Genomic DNA, 19,845 nt, shown 5'->3' with positions numbered 1-19,845 from the left:
ATAAATACCCAGGTGTGGAATTGCTGGATTGTATGGTAGGTCTGTTTTTAATTTATAGAGGACTCTCCTTACTGTTTTCCATAGAGGCTGCACCAATTTACATTCCTACCGACAGTGTACTACGATTTCCTTTTCTCCACATCCTTGCAACACTTACTGCTTATTGCCTTTTTGATAATAGCCATTCTAACAGGTGTGAGGTGATATCTCATTGTGATTTTGATTTGCATTTCCCTGATGATTAGTTATCAGGGCACCTTTTCATGTGCATGTTGACCATCTCTATGTCTTCTTTGGTAAAATGTCTATTAGGATCCATTTTTAAATCCGGTTGTTTTGTTTTGTTTTTATGTTGAGCTGTATGAGTTCTTCGTATATTTTGGATATTAACCCCTTATCTGATATATTGTTAGCAAATATCTTCTCCCATTCAGTAGGCAGCCTTTTTGTTTTCTTGACAATTTCCTTTGCTATGCAAAAGCTTTTTAGTTTGATGTAGTCCCATTTCTTTATTTTTGCTTCTGTTTCCCTTGCCTAAGGAGACATATCTAAAAAATATTGCTCAGACCAATGTAAAAGAGGGCACTGGCATTGTTTTCTTCCAGAAGTAGTCTAGTTTGATTCTTTTGTGTGTAGCTGTCCAGTTTTCCCAACACCATCTGTTAAAGAGGCTGTCTTTTCTCCATTGTATATTCTTGCCTCTTTTTATTGTAGATTAATTGTCAAGATGGTGGGGTTCATTTATGATCTCTCTATTTGTACCATTGATCTATGTGTCTGTTGTGCCAGTACCATACTGTTTTGATTACTGTAGCTTTGTAGTATAGTTTGAGGTCAGGGAGCATGATACCTCTTGTTTTGTTGTTCTTTCTCAAGATTGTTTTGGCTATTTGGGGTCCTTTGTTTTTCCATACAAATTTTAGAATTATTCTAGTTCTGTGGAAAATGCCATTGGTATTTTGATAGGAATTGCTTTGAATCTGTAGAGTGCCTTGAGTAATATGATCATTTTAACAGTATTCTTCCAATCCATGAGCACAGTGTATCTTTCCATCTGTTTGTGTCATCTTCAATTTCTTTTATCAGTTTTTTAAGTTTTCTAAGTGTAGGTTTTTTTTTTTTTTTTTTTTTTTTGGCTGCACCATGCATCATGCAGGATCTTAGTTCCCTGACCAGGGATTGAATCCATGCCCCCTGCAGTGGAAGCACGGAGTCTTGACCACTGGACCACCAGGGAAGTCCCATAAATATAGGTCTTTTACCTCCTTAGTTAGATTTATTCCTAGGTATTCTTTTTGATGTGATTGTAAATGGGATAGTTTTCTTAATTTCTCTTTCTGATAGTTATTATTGTATGGAAATGTAACAGATTTCTGTATGTTAATTTTGTATCCTGCAATTTTACCAAATTCATTGATGAGTTCTAGTAGTTTTTCGGTGGCATCTTTAGGATTTTCTATGGATAGTATCATGTCATCTGAAAACAGTGATGGTTTTACTTCTTTTCCAATTTGGATTTCTTTTATTTCTTTTCTGATTGCTGGGGCTAAGACTTTCAATACTACAATGAATAAAAATGGCAAGAGTGGGCATCCTTGTCATGTTTTCCTGATCTTAGAGAAAACGCTTTCAGCTTTTCACCACTGAGTATGGTGTTAGCTGTGGGCTTGCCATTTATGTCATTCATTATATTAAGATATATTCCACCAATGGACACTTTGTTGAGAGTTTTTGTCATAAATGGATATTGAATTTTGTCCAAAATTTTCTCTACATCAACTGAGATGATCAAATGATTTTTTATTCTTTCATTTGTTAATGTGTTGTATCACGTTGATTAATTTGTGGATATTGAACCATCCTTGTATCCCTGAGATTAATCCCACTTAATCATGGTGTATGATCCTTTTAATGTATCATTGGATTCTGTTTGCTAATATTTTGTTGAGGATTTTTGCATCTATGACTGTCAAGAATATTGGCCTGTAATTTTTTTTTTTTTTTTTTTTGTGGTATCTTTTTCTGATTCTGATATCAAGGTGATGCTGGTCTCATAGAATGAGTTTCTGAGTGTGCCTCTTCAATTTTTTGGGATAGTTTAGGAAGGATAGGTGTTAAGTGTTCTTTAAATGTTTGGTAGAATTCACCTGTGAAGCTGTCTGGTCCTGGACTTTCGTTTGTTGGGAGCTCTTTTATTACTGATTCAATTTCATTACTGGTAATTGATCTATTCATATTTTCTATTTATTCCTGTTTTGGTCTTGGGAGATTGTACATTTCTAGGGATTTATCCATTTCTTCTAGGTTAGAGGATAGGTAGGTCTATAAGATAGGTAGGTCTATCTTATTGCCATATAATTGTTCCTTGTAGTCTTATGTGGTCCTTTGTATTTCTGTGGTGTCAGTTGTAACTTGTCCTCTTTCATTTCTGATTTTATTTGGGCTTTCTTTTTTCTTTGTGAGTCTGGCTAAAGGTTCGCCAATTTTGTTTATCTTTTCAACGAACTAGCTCTTAATTTCATTGATCTTTTCTATTGCTTTTTAGTCTCTATTTCATTTATTTGTGCTCTGATCTTTATTATTTATTTCCTTGTTCTACCTTTGAATTTTGTTTGTTCTTTTTCTAGTTCATTTAGGTTTAACGTTATTGTTTATTTGAGATTTTTTCTTGTTTTCTGAGGTAGGTTTGTATCACTATAAACTTCCCTCTTGGAATTGTTTTTGCTGCATCCCATAGATTTTGGATCATTGTGTTTCTATTTTCATCTGTCTCCAGGTATTTTTTTATTTCTTTGATTTTTTCAGTGATTCATTGTTTGTTTAGTAGCATATTGTTTAGCCTCTACATGTTTGTGTGTTTTGCATTTTTTTTCTTGTAGTTGACTTCTAGTCTCATACCATTGTGATCAGAAAAGATGCTTGATAGGATTTCAGTCTTCTAAATTTTTGAGATTTGTTTTGTGGCCTGTAGAATTGTCCATGTGCAGTTGAAAAGAATGTGTTTTCTGCTGCTTTTGGATGGAATGTTCTCTATGTATCTATTACGTCCATCTGACCAGTGTTTCCTTATTGATTTTCTGTCTGGATGATGTATCCATTGATGGAGTGTTAAGTACCCTACTATTATTGTGTTACTGTCAATTTCTTACTTTATATTCTCCAAATGTGTCAGTGCATACATATTTTCAATTGAAATATCTCCTTGTTGGATCTATCCCTTTATCTTTATATAATGTCCTTTGTTGTCTCTTGTTACAGTTTTTGTTTTAAAGTCTATTTTGTCTGATATAAGTATTGCTATCCCAGCTTTCTTTTCATTTACATTTGCATGGAGTACCTTTTTTCATTCCCTCACTTTCAGTCTGTGTGTCTTTAGATCTGAACTGAGTTTCTTATAGGCAGTATATATACGGGTCTTGTTTTTGTATCCATTCAACCACTCTATGTCTTTTAATTGGAATGTTTAGTCCATTTACATTTAAAGTAGTTATTGATAGATATGTACTTATTGTCATTTTGTTAGTTGTTTGGGGGTTGTTTTTGCAGTTCTTTATTGTTCCTTTCTTTTCTTTTGTTCTCTTCCCTTGTGATTTGATGACTGTCTTTAGCGTTATGTTTGGATTCCTTTCTCTTTTTTGTGTGTGTATCTATTATAGATTTTTGATTTGTGGTTACCATGAGATTTACGTATAGCAATCTTTATGTATATGTGATTATTTTAAGTTGCTGATCTCCGAATTTCAAACACATTTTAACAACCTTGCAGTTTTACTCCCCTCCCCCTACAGTTACTGTTTTTTTGACATCATATTTTGCATCTTTTTGTTTTGTATATCCCTTAACTACTTATTGCAGATATAGATGATTTTACTACTTTTTTCTTTAATCTTCCTACTAGCTTTGTACATGGTTGATTTACTACCTTTACTGTATAATTAATTGCCTTTATCAGTGAGCTTTTTCCTTTCATAATTTTCATGTTTCTAGTTGTGGCCTTTTCTTTTTTGCTTAGAGAATTCCCTTTGACATTTCTTGCAAAGCTGGCTTGGTGGTGCTGAATGCTTTTAGCTTTTGCTGTCTATAAAACTTTTGATCTCTCCATCAAATCTGAATGAAAGCCTTGCCGGATAAAGTATTCTTTTTTTTTTTTCCAACATATTGTATAAGTCATTTTATGTGAAATGTCCAGGACAGCCACATCTATATGGATAGAAAGTAGAGTAGTGATTGCCTAGGGCTGGGAGTAAGGTGGGGAAGAGGGGATTGGGGTAATAACTGAAGGATACAGGGTCTCTTTCTAAGGTGATGAAAATGTTTTAACATTGAGTGTGGTAATGGTTGCACAACTCTGTGAATATACTAAAAACCATTGAATGGTACATTAAACTTAAGTGGGTGAATTGCATGGTATGTGAGTTGTATCTCAGTAAGAAGGGAATGATGTAGCCAAGATGGTGGGAAACATCCTTTGGGCTCCAGCTTTCTCCTTGACCCTCTCTAGCCTCACTGTCCCTACAGGGTGTCTTCCTTCCCACCACGTTCCAGTCCAGGAGTGTCTTGATCTGTCCCTGGCCATCCCTGTTGGGTTTCTCTTCTTTTGGGTGGACCATGAAGTATGCTGGCCTTTCATTAGCTGGTGTCTGATATCAGGATTTCTTCTTTTTTGATTATTGATGTATAGTTGATATATGATATCTTTTTAGTTTCAGCTGTACAGCAAAATGATTCAGTTTTATATCTGTATATTTTTTCAGATTATTTTGCATGGGTGGAGTATTCTTGAGTTTAGGTTTTTCCCTTTTATCCCTTTAATATATTGTACCCTTTGGCTTTCAGAGTTTCTGCTGAAAAGTCAGCTGATAGCCTTATGGGAGATCCCTTGTACAGAACTTGATGCTTTTCCCTTGCTGTTTTTAATATTCTCTTTAACTTTTGCCATTTTAATTATAATGTGTCTTGATATGGTCCCTCTTTGGTTTGATCCTATTTGGGACTCTCTCTGCTTCCTGGACCTGGATTTCTGTTTCCCAGGTTAGGGAAGTTTTCAGCTTTTATGTCTTCAAGTATGTTCTCTACCCCTTTCTCTCTGTGTTCTCCTTCTGGGATTCTTATAATGTGAATGTTGTCCCACAGGCCACTTAAACTGTCCTTATTTCTTTTTATTCTTTTTCTGTGTTCAGCTTCAGTGATTTCTACCTCTCTGTCTTCCATCTAGCTGATTTGTTCCTCTGTATCGTTTAATCTACTATTGATTTCTTCTAGTGTATTTTTCATTTCAGTTATTGTATTTCGTCTCTGTTTGGTTCTTCTTTATATTTTCTAAGTCTTTGTTACACTTCTCTTTATGTTCATCCAGGTTTCTCCAGAGTTCTTCGATCATCTTTTGAGCATTACCTTGAACTCTTTATCAGGTGGATTGTCTATCTCCACTTCACTTAGTTCTTGTGGGGTTTTTATCTTGTTCCGTCTATTGGAACATGTTCCTCTGTCACCTCATTTTGCCTAATTCCTGTTTTTGGGTTGCCTACCCTGGGGGTGTAGGTCTTGACTGTACTGGGTCTCTGCTGCAGTTCCTTCTTTATAACTATAATTGTGGGAAATATTTTCTGCTAGTCATCAGGTTGTTCTCATTGATAGTCACTCTGGTAAATAGTTTAATTTTGGTGTGCCTGTTGGGGGAGGTTCTCAGGGTCTTCCTACTTCACCATATTTGCCACCAGTATAAGGTTAACTGTAGGCTTTTTGTAAATATTCTTTTTCAAATTAAGGAAGTTCTCCTTTATTTCTGTTTTCTGAGAATTTTTATAATAAATTTGTTTTGGCTTTTGTCAAATGCTTTTTTCCTGCATCAATTTTTGGTGGATTACAAGTAATTGATTTTCAAATTTTGAACCATCCTTGCATCCCTGGAATAAGCCTCACTTGGTCATAGTATATAATTCTTTATATATTGCTGAATTGTATTTGCTAATATTTTCTTCAGAATTTATATGTCTATATCCATGAGAGATATTGGTCTGAAGTTTTCCTTATTTGTATTGTCTTTGTCTGGTTTTGTTATCAGAGTAATGCTAGCTTCATGAAATGAATTTGGAAGTATTCCCTCTTCTGTTTTCTGGAAGTGATTGTACAGAATTGGTGTTAATTCTTCTTTAAGCGTTTGGTAGATTTCTCCAGTGAAATCATCTGGGCATGGAGATTTCTTTTTTGGGAGTTTAAAAATTATGGATTAAATTTCCTTAATAATTATAGGGCTATTCAATGACTTATTTCATGCTGGGTGAATTAATGGATGCACTCATAGGGTATAGAGCCCCTGTGACCAGGACCCAGTCGGTGGTGAAGGGCTTTCCTATTTGACAGCGATGGCAGCAGGCTGCTGGCACACCTGCTACATGCACCATGTTGCATGCAGGGGTGTTGCTTGCACACCCTGCCCCCCATCCTTTTAGGCCTCACACCAGCCTGGGGATTCAGGTGGACCATTTCTTCTTCTAAGTTGTCAAATGTATAGAGTTGTTTGTGGTGTTCCCTGATTCTTTAGATGTTTGCAGGGCCTGTGGTAATATCCTCTGTTTCATTCTTGATATTAATAGTTTGTGTAGTCTCTCTCTCTTTTTTTCCTTTTTTCTTTGTGAATCTTGCTGGAGGTTTGTCAATTTCATTGAATTTTTTTCAAAGTGCCAACTCTGTTTCATTGATTTTCACTATTCTGTTTTCAATTTTATTTATTTTTGCTCTTGTTTTTATTATTTCCTTTCTTCTGTTTACACTGGGTTTATTTTGCTCTTTTTCTAGGTTCTTTGGGTGAGAGCTTAGATTGTTGATTTGAGACTTTTCTCTTTTTGGATGTATGCTTTTAATGCTATAAATTTCCCTCTTGGCACTGATTTAGCAAATTTTGATAGGTTGTATTTTCATTTTTGACCCATGCAGTATTTAGAAGTGTGCTATTTTGTTTCCAAGTATTTGGAGTTTTACTGTTATCTTTTGTTGTTGATTTCTAGTTTGATTCCATTGTGGTCAGAAAACACACTGCATGACTTCAATTTTTAAAATTTTGTTGAGGTTTGTTTTGATGGCCCAGGATATGGTCTGTCTTGGTATATGTTCCATAGGCCTTTGAAATGAAATGGGGATTTTGCTGTTATTGAGTATAAATGTCAACTAGATCGGGTTGGTTGATAATGTTTTTGAGTTCTTCTGTTTTCTTTCTGATTTTCTGTCTAGTTGTTTCAATTTTTGAGAGATGGATTGTTAAAGTCTCTTACTATAATTGAGGATTTGTCTTTCTCCTTTCAGTCCTATTAGTTTTTGCTACACATATTTTGTAGTTCTGTTATTTGGTGCATACCCATTTAGGATTGCTTTTTTTTTTTTTTTTTTGGTGAACCAACCTATTTATCATTATATAATGTTACTGTCTATCTTTGGTAATTTTTTTTGCTTTGAATTCTACTTTATCTGATATTAATAGAGCCACACCTGCTTTCCTTTGATTAAAATTTGCATGGTATATCTTTTTTTTTTTCAAGATATTTTTGATGTGGATCGTTTTTTAAGTCTTTATTGAATTTTTTACAATAGTGCTTCTATTTTATGTTTTGGTTTTTTGGCCGTGAGGCATGTGGGATCTTAGCTCCCCGACCAGGGATCGAACCCGCACCCCCTGCATTGGAAGGTGAAGTCTTACCCACTGGACCAGCAGGAAAGTCCCTGCATGGTATATCTTTTTCCATACTTTTATTTTCATCCTGTCTTTATTGTTCTGTTTGAAGTGAATTGTAGACAGCATATAGTTGGATCTTATTTTTTAATCCACTTTGCCAGTCTTTGTCATTTAATTGGTGTATTTAGACCACTTACATTTAGTGTAATTATTGATGTTAAGTCTTTATTCTGCCATTTTATTTTTTGTTTTCTATTCTGTTTTTCATTTTAATATTTTTGCCATCCTGTGGGTTACCTGAACATTTTTTAGAATTCCATTTGTTTTTGAGTATATCTCTTTGTATGGTTTTTTAAGTGGTTGCTCTAGGTATTGCATTATATGTACATAACTCACCACAGTTTACTGATGTTATTTCACCAGTTTGAGTGAAGTTTAGAAACTTTACCTCCCTTAACGTCTCTTTACCATCCCCTGTCTGTAATATAATTATCTTCAGTATTTCCTTTTCAAACTTATAGACACATTAGACCACATTAGACAGTGTTATGTTTAATTATGATGTATCTTGAAATGGATTTCTTTGAGCTTATCCCATTTGGGGTTTTCTCAGCTTCTTGAGTCTGTAGGCTTAATGCCTCTTGCCAAATTTGGGAATTTTTAGCTATTTCTTCTTTGAATTTTTTTTAGCTTCACCCTTCCTCTCTTCTTCTAGGACTCTGATGACACAAATTTTGGATCTTTTGTTATTGTCCCATAGATCCCTGAGGTCTGTTCACTTTTCTTTTTCAGACTGTTTTCTCTCTGTTGTTCAGACTAGATAATTTCTATTGTTCTGTCTTCCGTTTCACTGATTCTTTCCTCTGTTCTCACCTTTCTGCTGTTGTGCCCATCCACTGAGCTTTTTATTTCAGTTACAGTATTTCTCAGTTCTGAAATTTCCATTTGGTTCTTTTATCTCTTTGATGAGACTTTCTATTTTGTTGTTCAGCCTGCTATTGATATTTTTCATTTAAGTATATTCATAATTGCTCATTAAAGCAATTGACTGCTTTAAAATCCTTGTTAGCTAATTCCATCATCTCTGACATCTTGGTTTTGGTTTTTACTGATTATCTTATTAAGTTTGACATCTTCTTGGCACTTGGTATGAGAAGTGATTTTCCACTGAAACCTGGACGTTTTATATTACACTATGAGAATCTGCATCTTCTGTTTTAGCTGGGTTTCTCTTACCCTTGTTACTGCCAGGTGGAGGTAGAAGTCCAAGTTCCCCATTTGGCTTCCATTGACATCCAAGTTGAGTAGGGAAGCTCCTTCTTACCGCTGGGTGGGGGTGAGAATTCCAGCTTCTTACATGTCTCCACTGATGCTCTGGCACATCTCAGTGGTCTTGTTACCACTGGCAGTGGTGAAAGTCTTAGACCCTCCACTGGGCCTGCTCTGACACCACTCCAGTAAGAAAGGGGTGTGGCACCTTGTTATTATCAGTTGGGGATACAAGTGCAGGTCCCATATGTAGTCTCCACAAGTGGGAGGGCCTTGTTACTAGCTGGTGGGGATGAAAAATCCTTGGCCTTAACTGAAAATCCCAGTGTGGGTGTTGGGGTGCCTAGTCATAGCCTCAAGAGGGTGGAAGTCTAGGCTCCCCTTGGCACTTGCCAGCATGGGTGAGGGTTGGCCAGTTTTTTTCCTATCGTGTTTGGATAGAATAGAGCTGTTATTGTTTCACAGTTTTCTGTCCTTCTAGGCTTGCCTGGTCCTTTGGCTAAAGAGAGCAGGCTTTTAGGGAGGCATTTCTGGTCTGTTCGGCCCTTATGGATTGCCAGCTTCTTTAGCTTCATGTCTGGGAATATAAGGCAAAAAGAATACCCAGGAAATGCACCAGTGTGTTGGTGTCATTCCTCAGGTGTTGAGGTGTCTAGCTGGTCTGCCTTTTCAATCATCTTATGTTTGTTTTATATATGATGTCCATGGTTTTTACTTGTACCATCATCTTAGAAGTGGCAGCCTTTTCAGTTTCTTTTTAGTTACTGAATATCTGTTCAGCTTCATAGCATATTTTGAACATGATTGTCCCATTTACTAAGTGGCTGTGGCTTAAGTTATTCTTCTCTTTAAGTTTTACATGATTCCTGATAATTTGATATTTAATTTTAACTATTTCATTGTATATGTATTTTTAACGTTATTGCCCCTAAATCTTATTTTGTATATAGCTATAAACTGAAAATCTTAGCTGAAGGCCTATTTCCCAGCTCTTTTGACCTCTCTACAGAGAGTTAGGTTTGTGTGTAGTGACCATCCCACTACATATAATTTTTAGTAATCCCTAAAGGGGAAAGTAATAATAAATGTTTTCTCATGGCACACTCCCATTCCTAGGAAAACAACTCAACATACATGCAATAGATGTGTCATAAATGGTTAATAGCAACTCTTCTTCATCTAGGATATTGTGTATGAAATTATTCCAAAAATGAATTTTTAAATAATCATAGAGGTTTGAGCCGAACCATTTTTACTTACTAAAGTGCCTAGCATAGCATCAGGAAATCATTCCTATTATTGTTACTTTTTTTGTTGGTACCATGTGGTACCAAGGGACAATGTGAGAGCATTGGGCCATGCATGAATTGTTCTAGTTACTCTGTAGGTATAAACAGGACACTTGAATTGGTTACTAACTTAACGTGTGTAGTAGTGGGGACCATTAATTATTTTAATTCCTGGAAGTGATTTTCAAGTTAGGTTGGGATATTTTTAAACTGGTCTGCTTTTAAAAATATAGGGCCTTATTTCTATCTACAACTTAACAATATTTTACTAGATTTGAACACTGTTCTCCAACTAACTGAGTATTTCTGAGAGAATGGTCATTTTTAATAAGTGTATCTTTCAACATAATTGTTAACTGTTTTTTGGCAGAATCAGAAAACTGATTTGTCCCAGATGAAAGAGAGTGAAATAGTAATCAAGTGTTGAAACTCTTAGCCATTGTTTTGTGTGTGTGTGTGTGTGTGTGTGTGTGTGTGTGTGTGTGTGTGGTATTTGAAAGTAATAAATGATAGACAACTTGCTGGAAATGAAACAAATGGAAATGTTGATTAGAAATACCTAATAAAACTTTCTATAAAATACTTTATATTTGCACTGCATTAAAGTCTAAGAAGTGACAAACCTTCTTTTATAGTCTTGCCTATTTTAAACTGATTGTCATTACCTTAAAATGTAACTTGTAGGGTGCAGGTATAGAAATATATCCTGGGAGTAAGTGCACCCTGAGTGACAATGGGATCCATCACTGCAAGGAAGGGATCCTCATTAAGGTGAGCACCTGCTGAGACACCCTCTTTCCAAAGGTTAGAATGGTTTTACCTAAGAAATAATTATGTTTTGTTAAATTCCCATGTTGTTCCTGTTGTTTTCTGGTTTTGAAAAGCATAAACGGTATGTAAATTTTAATAATATCAATAGTTGGTGGTTGGAAGTCTCTTGTGAGAATACTTTGTTATCTATAGATCTGCAGAAATGACAAAGGAATGCTGTGTCACTCAGAGCTCAGATTGTGCTACCACATACTAATAAGCATAACTTTCTATTTTATTTTTAGAATAGCCTGAAAAAAGTGAGATTTTTAAAGCAGGCAGTGTTGAATGTGACAGTTCCTTAAAATATTTGTTTTCAATGTCACAGGACTTCTTAGATGAACATTATGACATTCCCAAAATATCCATGGTGAGTAATGTCATACATAATAATGAAGGTTATGGTGTTGTCTTGGTGAAACCTACAATTTTCTCTGACCTGCAAGAAAATGCCCAAGATGAAACTGAAGGTATGGTATATTTAGTAATTTTCAAAATAAAAACCAGACCTAATTTATTGTATTTCAGCATTAAACTCTGATTAAAGGTCTTAATCTTCTTCTCCTCTTTAAAAAAGATAACTAGCATATGCTTAGGCATGGAGATAGAGAAGCTTGATAAAGCTATAACATTATGGAATCTTGGAGTGAAAGAAACTTTCAAGGTCAACTAGTCAACTGGTCAAAGCCTTGATGTGTGGTTTCTGTGGTCCTGCAGTAACCTTCTTACCATGCTTGGCTTTCTATAAATTTATAGAATAAGGATGGGCACATGATAGCAATGGTGGCTCCTGCTGGCATTTGTTAAGGATGGAGGCAGAAAAATGAATGTGCTAGGTTGAAGGCTGCATTTGACTGGAGGGGCTCATGGAGTTCACCTCTAGTTTTTATTTGTAAAATTAAATACCTCCCTGTCAGCTGTCTTTCTTGGCAGCAAAGCTGATGTAACACAGTGGGAAGTTCATGAGTTTCAAGCCATGACCCAGATTACTATGAAATCTCAGTCATGGAGAAGGATTGTGCATTGGCATAGGTGAGGAAAGTTTAAAGGATGATGAGTAGTCCTTGTCATCCTTCAGGATCCATTCCAGCTATCTGGTAGTTCTTTTTCTCCTCACAGTTCTGTAGGTCAGAAGTTAAGGTGAGCTTGGCTGGGTTATCTGCTTAGGGTCTCACAGGGTGAAAGAGGTATCAGCTGGGTGGGGCCCTTATCTGAAAGCTCTGGGGCGAGAATCTGCTTCCAAGTTCCTTTATGTTGTTGGCAGAATCAATTTCCTTAAGGTCATAAGACAGAGGTCTCTACTTTTTTTGCTGGCTGTTGGCTGAGGATTGCTCTCAGCTCGTAGGGACCACTCTTGGGTCCTTGCCCCATAACCCCCTCCATTTCAGCAACAGAAGACCTCCCTCAAAGCAAACCTCTCATGCTTCAAATCTTTTTCATGCTTTGAATCTCTTTATGCTTTTCTCTTCTTCATCCAGCCAGGGAAAACATTGCTACTAAAGGGTTCATATGATTAGGTTACGTATACCTGAGTTATCAACTGATTAGTAACCTTAATTACATCTGCAAGGTCCTTTTGCCATTTAACAGTTATGAAAATAACACCAAGTGGCAGATGACCCTGCATCATGGGGCCATCTAGAATTCTGCCATCACAGGCAGTCACTTATAAAGCTGCTAGATTGGGAGTTCCTTTAGGGAAAAGAGCAGTTATATTTATCTTTGCATCTAGCTTCTAATACAGTGCTTAGTAAATATCCAGGAGCGGTCTGTTGAGTAAATGAGATCTAGGATAAAAAGAGAAAATTCAAAATTGGTAATCTTGTATTAGAGTCAGGAGACCTTGAAGACTAAGACACCTGCTTGTTGAGATACTTATGGCAGAGAGTTTGTGAAGTCCAGTCAGATGACAGCTGGAATCCTTAACAGAAAAAACTTGAAAGCTCTGATAGACTGTAGAAATACATGTTTTAGTTGGGTTAGTTTGTATATTTAACTCTATTTGTTATAATTTGTTTGTTTCTTCAGAGAATAAAGCACTTAAAGTTCAGACAAGTGGAGAGGCAGATGTAGCTGAAAGAGTGGATCTAGAAGAGCTGATTGAATGTGCAACTGGTAAAATGGAGCTTTATGCGAGAGCTGACCTTTCTGAGCAAGTCGAAGGCAATTGTGAAATTGTAAATGAACTAGTTGCTGCCTCCACACAAAAAGGCCAGTTGAAGAAGAAAAGGTTGAGTGAACTGGGGATCACACTTGCCGATGACAACTTAATGTCACAGGAGATGTTTGTTTCAATTGTGGGGAACCAGTTCAAGTGGAATGGGAAAGGGAGTTTCGGCACATTTCTCTTCTGACCACTGTGATGTAAATAGCAAAATATTGGATTTTGCACATGCTGCCCCCAAGAATCACTGCTGCTATCATTACTTTGCTTCATGTCTATATTTTGTATCTGATATATTCGATTGGGTTTGAGTGAAACGTAGATTTATTTCTGTCTGCAGGTGTTGCACATAAAACACTCTCTTTATAAAGAAGGTCATAAAAACATAAAATAGAAAATATTTGGAGATTTCTTACCTAGAAAGTCTTGCTTTTTCAAACACATAGTTCTCGTATTAAGTCTATTAATAACTTTCTAGTATAAATACACTTTAGCACTTCAAAGAGGAGGAACGAAGGCAGGGAATGCAAGATGAGCGCACAAAAACGCAATAGGCATCAATGTGCAGTATTCTTATAGTTGTCTTTTTAATCCCAATTATAGTGAGTCTGATATCCATGCTTTATTTGCATAATACTTGTCTTAAAAGCTTTTATGATTGGGAGGTTATCTCCCTTATCAGGCTTATTATTGAGAATCTTAGTGGGAATGCCTTTTTATGTTGAACTATGTAATCATCAAAACAGTAATAGCATAGCAGGTTTGAAACAGAAATGAAACGTGTTATTCAGAGCCAATGCATATATAGAGCATTTTCACTGTTGCTGAATATGAATGATTAAAAAGAAGGTGCTTTTCTTTCACCAACAGTATTCTGATCAAATTTCTTACATAGTCAAAATGATTACCTATACAACCTGTATCAGCTCTGTGTTCTTGATATCATATTGTAAAATACAGCTTTTAAAAGTATTTATATTTTAAAAAAGTGTATGTGACATTAAAATTCCTACTGATTAAAATTATAATGATGAAGTAATAAACTGAATCTTGGTATATTTTTCCAATTGCTTTAGGGGCCATAGTGCCTGTGTAGCATGTGTGATCCTTTGAAATACATACAATATTTTGGTATCTTTTTAGTGCTTCAGAGAGAGTATTAAAATTTTTCCTCAGTGAAGTCTTTCCTTAAATTTGAATAAATTATAATTTTATTTTTCAGATGCTACTAAATATGGAAGGATTTATGTTAGATTTTTTTGTTTGACCATTGAAAGACATTTTTCTTTTACTCTTGAAATCCTGTTGCAAAAGTAATGCTAATTAATTCTGCATCAACTTGAGCCAAATACTTATTTAAAAACCATTTATTCAACTTAAAAAAATCAAATTGGTTTTCCAATTAAATTTCCTTTCTATCTTAGAGTTTAGACTTTGTATATTTTCTTGTAACTTGCTGGAGTGTCAAGAGAATGACAAGTAACTAGGTAAGTTACTTGTTGTTCCTTATTATAGGATGATGGTTTTTCAGATTTCATTTCTATCTTAGTTTAAATCTAATCTTACATTAATTTTTATTCAAATTATAAACTATTAGTGAATAGGCCTAGAGTATTCTTATTTAAGTCACGTAGAGTACTTTTGCTTATTGGGGAGAGTTGAGCATCTCAGATGACTTAGTCCAGAGAGTATAGAGAGAGCCCTGGAGGGATGTGGATTTGACAGTTGAGGTGAAAACACTGACATGGAAAAAGTATTTACTTGAGTTTTAAGTATTAACGTATAGTCAAATCTGCTCTTCTGGGTCTTGTGACTTGTTTACATAGGGCTTGTCTATTACAAGATTATAAAAATATTTTATATTATCTTCTAGTACAAGTAGGCTTGTTTAAATTCACATTTCTAATCCATCTGTAATTTGGTTTTATGTGTGATAAGGTGTAGAACTCTTTTTCTCTAAATGGTTATCAAGTTCTCTTGATATTGTCTATTGATTAGTTCATTTTTTCCCCACGTAATTGGAATCACGCTGAATTCCCGTGTTTGCCTACAGTTGACCCTCTGGCTTAAAAACTCCTGTCTGATAATCTCCAGCTAAATGTATATTCTGTTACTAGGATCCAGCTCACTAGCACTCAATCACATTTGACTAGAAAAAATGTTTTCTAGCCACCCTGCATTGTAGCAAGTTGTTTTTCCTCCTAGTGACTTGAGGAAAGTGTAACCTCACTTCCATTCCATTCTTATTTTTCAAAACCTTCTTGGCTATTGAGCTGCTTTTTTTTTTTTTGTTAGCATTTATCAGCTTTTTTGATATAATAAAAAATCATCAATTTTAAGTCTACAATTCTGAGTCTTGACAAATATATATAGTTGTGTAACTACTACCATAAACACAATATTGAAAATTTCTGTCATCTTTAAAAGGTCTCATTTTTCTTTGCAGTCAATCCCCCCCTCCCCAACCTTGGACCCTGGCAACCTCTGATCTGCTTTCAGTCACCATAGTTTTGCCTTTTCTAGAATTACATATAAAAAGAATGATGACTCATTATATAGTCTTTTGTGTCCATCTTCTTAAGCTTAGTATAATGCTCTTAAAATACATCTATGTTGTTTCCTGTGTCAGTAGTTTGTTTGTTTTTATTGCTGAGTAGTTTTCCATTGTGTGGATATTGAGTGTTGTGTATTCATTCACCCATTGATGGGCCACATGGGTTGTTTGTAGTATTTGATTATTATGAATAAAGTTGCTAAGAATATTTGGGTAAAGGTTTTTGTCTGAACATATTGTTTTTATTTCTCTGGTGGTAAATACCTGTGAGTGGGATTGCTGAGCTGTATAGTAAGTGCACATTTTACTTTATTAGAAAGTTCCAAATTGTTTTCCAAAGCGGCTATCCCATTTTGCTTTCCTACTAGCAGTGTATGAGAATTCTAGTTGCTCTATATCCTTGCTGACACTTGATATTGTCATTCTTTTAAATTTTAAGTATTCTAATGGATGTGCAGTGATAGCTCACTGTGTTTTTAATTTGCATTTCCCGTATGATTAATGATGTTTAGCATCTTTTCATGTGCTTCTTTGCCATTTCTATATCTTTGGTGAAGTGTCTATTCAAATCTTTATCCTATTTTAGTCCCCCCAAATCAGGTTGTTGTATTGAGTTGTAAGGTTTGTGTGTATTTTTTTTTTAATTCTGGATGCGAGTTTTTAATCAAATATATGTTTTGCAAATATTTCCTTTCTTCCTGTGGCTTGGGTTTTAATTTCTTAAGCAGCAGAAGTTTAAATTTTGATCAAGTCCAATTTATCAATTTTTTTTTTTATGGTTTGTGCTTTTTATGTCTTATCTGAAAATCTTGTTTTCTCTTTTCCTACCTTCTTTTGGATTGAGGGTTTTAATTTTTTTTAAATGGATCCATTTTACCTCTACCCTTGGCTTATTATATATACATATATATATAGAATATATATTATATATTTTATAGTTTTGCTTCAGGGCAGTAGTTCTCAACCAGAAGCAAGTTTGGCCCCCTACCCCCATCCCAAAAGGACATTTGCCAAAGTCTGGAGACATTTTTGGTTGTCACAGCTGTGAGTGAGGTGCTAATGGTATTTATTAGGTAGAGACCAGGGTTGCCACTAAACATCTTACAATGCACAGGACTACCCTCACATCATGGAATGACATTTTGGGCAAAAATGTCAATTGTGCCAAGATTGGCTCCTGCTCCAGGTCAGGGCTTGGCAACTTTTTCTGTAAAGAATCAGAGAGTAAATATTTTATGCTTTCTATGACATACATGGTCTCATATTTCCTTCTACCCACCCTGTTCCAAAATGTAAAAAACATTCCTAGCTTCTGAACTGTACAAAAATAAGTAGCAAGATGGATTTGGCCTATGGCCTGAATTTGCTGACCCCTGCTCTAGAGTTTACAATAGATACAAACTACCTTCAAATATTTTATCACTTTATATGTAAGGTCCATTTTCCCTTCTATCCTTTGTGCTATTGTTGTCAAACATGTTACTCTTACATATGTTATAAGCCCCTCAATATTTTGTGTCATTTTTGCCTTAAACTATTAGCCTTCAGAAGGATTTTAAAATGGATCTTTTATATTTATTAACGTATGGACCATTTCTGGTACTCTTCATTCTTCATTGTATAGATCCAAATTTCTATTTGGTATCATATTCCACCTGAATAACTTTCTTTATCATTTCTTTTGGTATAGGTCTGCTGACAATGAATTCTTCTATATTTCGTTAGTCTGAAAATGCCTTTATTTTGTCTTCAATTTTGAAAGATGACTTTTTGCTGCTTAGAAAATTCTAAATTGACGGTGTATCTCAGTATTTAAAGATGTTGTTCCACTGTCATTTTGCTTACATAGTTTCTGGCAAGCAGACTGTTTTTAAGATTTTATCTCTGGTTATCAGCAATTTCATGATCCTGTATATTTGTGTGGATTTCTTTGTTTATTCTGCATGGAGTTCATTGTACTTCTTCATTGTGTGAGTTTATTTTTTCAGATGATTTTTCTGTTCTACTCTCTCTCATCTCTCTTTCCTTAACTCTAATTACATGCATGTTACTCTGGGTTTTTTTTGTCCCTAAGGTCACTGATGCATTATTCATTTTTCAGGTTTTTTTTATGTGTTTCACTTTGGATAGTTTCTATTGCTATGTCTTCAAGTTTACTAAAATTTTCTTCCACACAGTTTAAACTGCTGTTAATCTCACCCAATGAATTGTTCATTTCAGATATTACATTTTTTAAATCCCAAGATGGTTTTTTGGGGGGACTCTTTATAACATCTTTCCCTTCTCTCATCAACATGATTGTATTTACTTCTACTTCCTTGATCATATAGGACATATTTATAATACCTATTGTAGTATCCTTATTTGATAGCTTTATCATCTCTGTTGCTTCTGTGTCTGTTTCTATTGATTGATTTTTCTCTTGGTTGTGGGTCATATTTTCCTGTTTCTTTGCTGGCTGCTTATTTCTGATTGGATGCTAGTCATCATGAATTTTATGTTATTGCTGTAATTTGTTTTAGTCCTTTAAAGTGTTGGCTTTTTTTTTTTTTTTTCCTGGAATGCAGTTACTTGGAATCAGTTGAATACACCTCCCTTCCCCTTTCTAGAAATCTATCTGGTGCCCCATGTATTATGAGGTCTTTTCACTCTGGCTGGTAGGAGTGAAGTTTTTCCTGCTCATTCTTTTCTGGTGACCCTTTCCCCAGCCTTGTGTAGTTTCTTCTCACACATATGCAGGTTGGTACTCAACCAGTACTCAAGGAGACCCACTGCAGGTTTCTGAAGCTCTCTTTCTGTGCATCTCCCTTCTCTAGTACTCTGCCTTGCAAATTCTAGGTGCCTTGGCCTCTAAACTCTAATTTCTGTTTCCTTACCTTAGTGAATCAACTGTGCTCTGTTCCCCCTCCCTGTATGGAGGCCTGGAAACTGCCTCCAAGAAGTAAGCTGCTATAATTTTGTTTCCCTTATCAGGTATCACAGTCCTGTGTTATCTGTTATCTGATGTCTGGAAAACCATTGTCTCATATGTTTTGTCCAGTTTTCTAGTTATTTAAGGCAGGAGGGTAAATCTGAAACTTGTTACTCAATCTTGACTAAAAGTGAAATTCTTCTTGAATCCTCCAGGTTGGAACCATTTCCAAAGGACATGGAGGACTCTATGTTAGAACCAGTTGGTAACCAGGTCAAATTTCTGAGTTTCTCTAGCTTATTTCTGTTGAAATCTTTACTAGACTGGTTGGTATTTGACCATAAAAACATTTTTGGCACATTTAAATAAAGGGGAGTGTGGGTGGTGTGGTGTCACAGGCCATTAACTTTTTCGGTTGAACACATTCACATTCTAGAATCTTAGCCAACCCTAATTTGGTTTGCTCACATCCAAAATTAGGAGTTTTCTGCATTCAGACTTATTTGTGTGGGTGAGGTCAAGGCTGATTGGTAAATAAAATCCTGTCTTATTAAGAAGCCTGTGTGAGCTTACCATGCATGCATGCTTTTGGAGTTCAGCTTTTACTGCCTTCAGGCCAGGTGGGCTGACAACTTTCTCACTGAAATAATCTTGGTGTATAGCTCTTTAAAGGCCATTTTGAATAAAATTGGACCAATTTAGCAAGCAATTAAAAACTAATTAGAATCTTTACATTATTTTCATGTGAAGCACAATGCATTGCAGTTACCTGTGAATGTTCTTGAAAAATCAAGTATCCCTAATTTATAGTTGGTCCTTGAGCTAGAGGCAACTCTCCTAGGTGATAGCTGGTGATATTTTCCATCAAGACTCTTAGGAATTCACATACTGTTTTATTTTAGATTGCTCAAAAACTTTCTGAAGGTGTTAGGCATATTAACATTAATGTGGCTTTTGGTACATTAATAAAATGCTCCTGCACTTAGCTTTTCTTCAGTGCTTACAAGGTACCAAATGAGCTGTAAGGAAGATGAGCAGACAGTTTAACACTTTCTAAAGTAATATTAAGCTTTATAGCACTAGAAATCTATTTAATTCCCTTTCATTGCTTCTAAAATGCATTTCAAATCTGTTGTCATTGATAAAATGCTCAGAGACATTGGAGAATTATTTTTGACT

The 19,845-nt window shown here is 35.4% G+C and overlaps 1 protein-coding gene across 1 annotated transcript in view; it reads left to right on the top strand.

Annotated features, from left to right (window-relative positions):
- SHCBP1 (SHC binding and spindle associated 1) overlaps positions 1 to 14,233 on the top strand; it is a 38,317-nt gene extending 24,084 nt beyond the window's left edge. Inside the window, exons 11-13 of the mRNA XM_036832304.1 lie at positions 10,912 to 10,998; positions 11,366 to 11,507; positions 13,066 to 14,233. Coding sequence (XP_036688199.1) covers positions 10,912 to 10,998; positions 11,366 to 11,507; positions 13,066 to 13,391 — 555 coding nt within the window. The 3' untranslated portion in view covers positions 13,392 to 14,233. The remainder of the gene's footprint in view (positions 1 to 10,911; positions 10,999 to 11,365; positions 11,508 to 13,065) is intronic.
- The last annotated feature ends 5,612 nt before the right edge of the window (positions 14,234 to 19,845 follow it).

This window comes from Balaenoptera musculus, chromosome 19 (genome assembly GCF_009873245.2).
Source record: "Balaenoptera musculus isolate JJ_BM4_2016_0621 chromosome 19, mBalMus1.pri.v3, whole genome shotgun sequence".
Lineage (NCBI taxonomy): Eukaryota > Metazoa > Chordata > Mammalia > Artiodactyla > Balaenopteridae > Balaenoptera > Balaenoptera musculus.
This window is presented reverse-complemented; position numbering and strand designations above follow the sequence as displayed.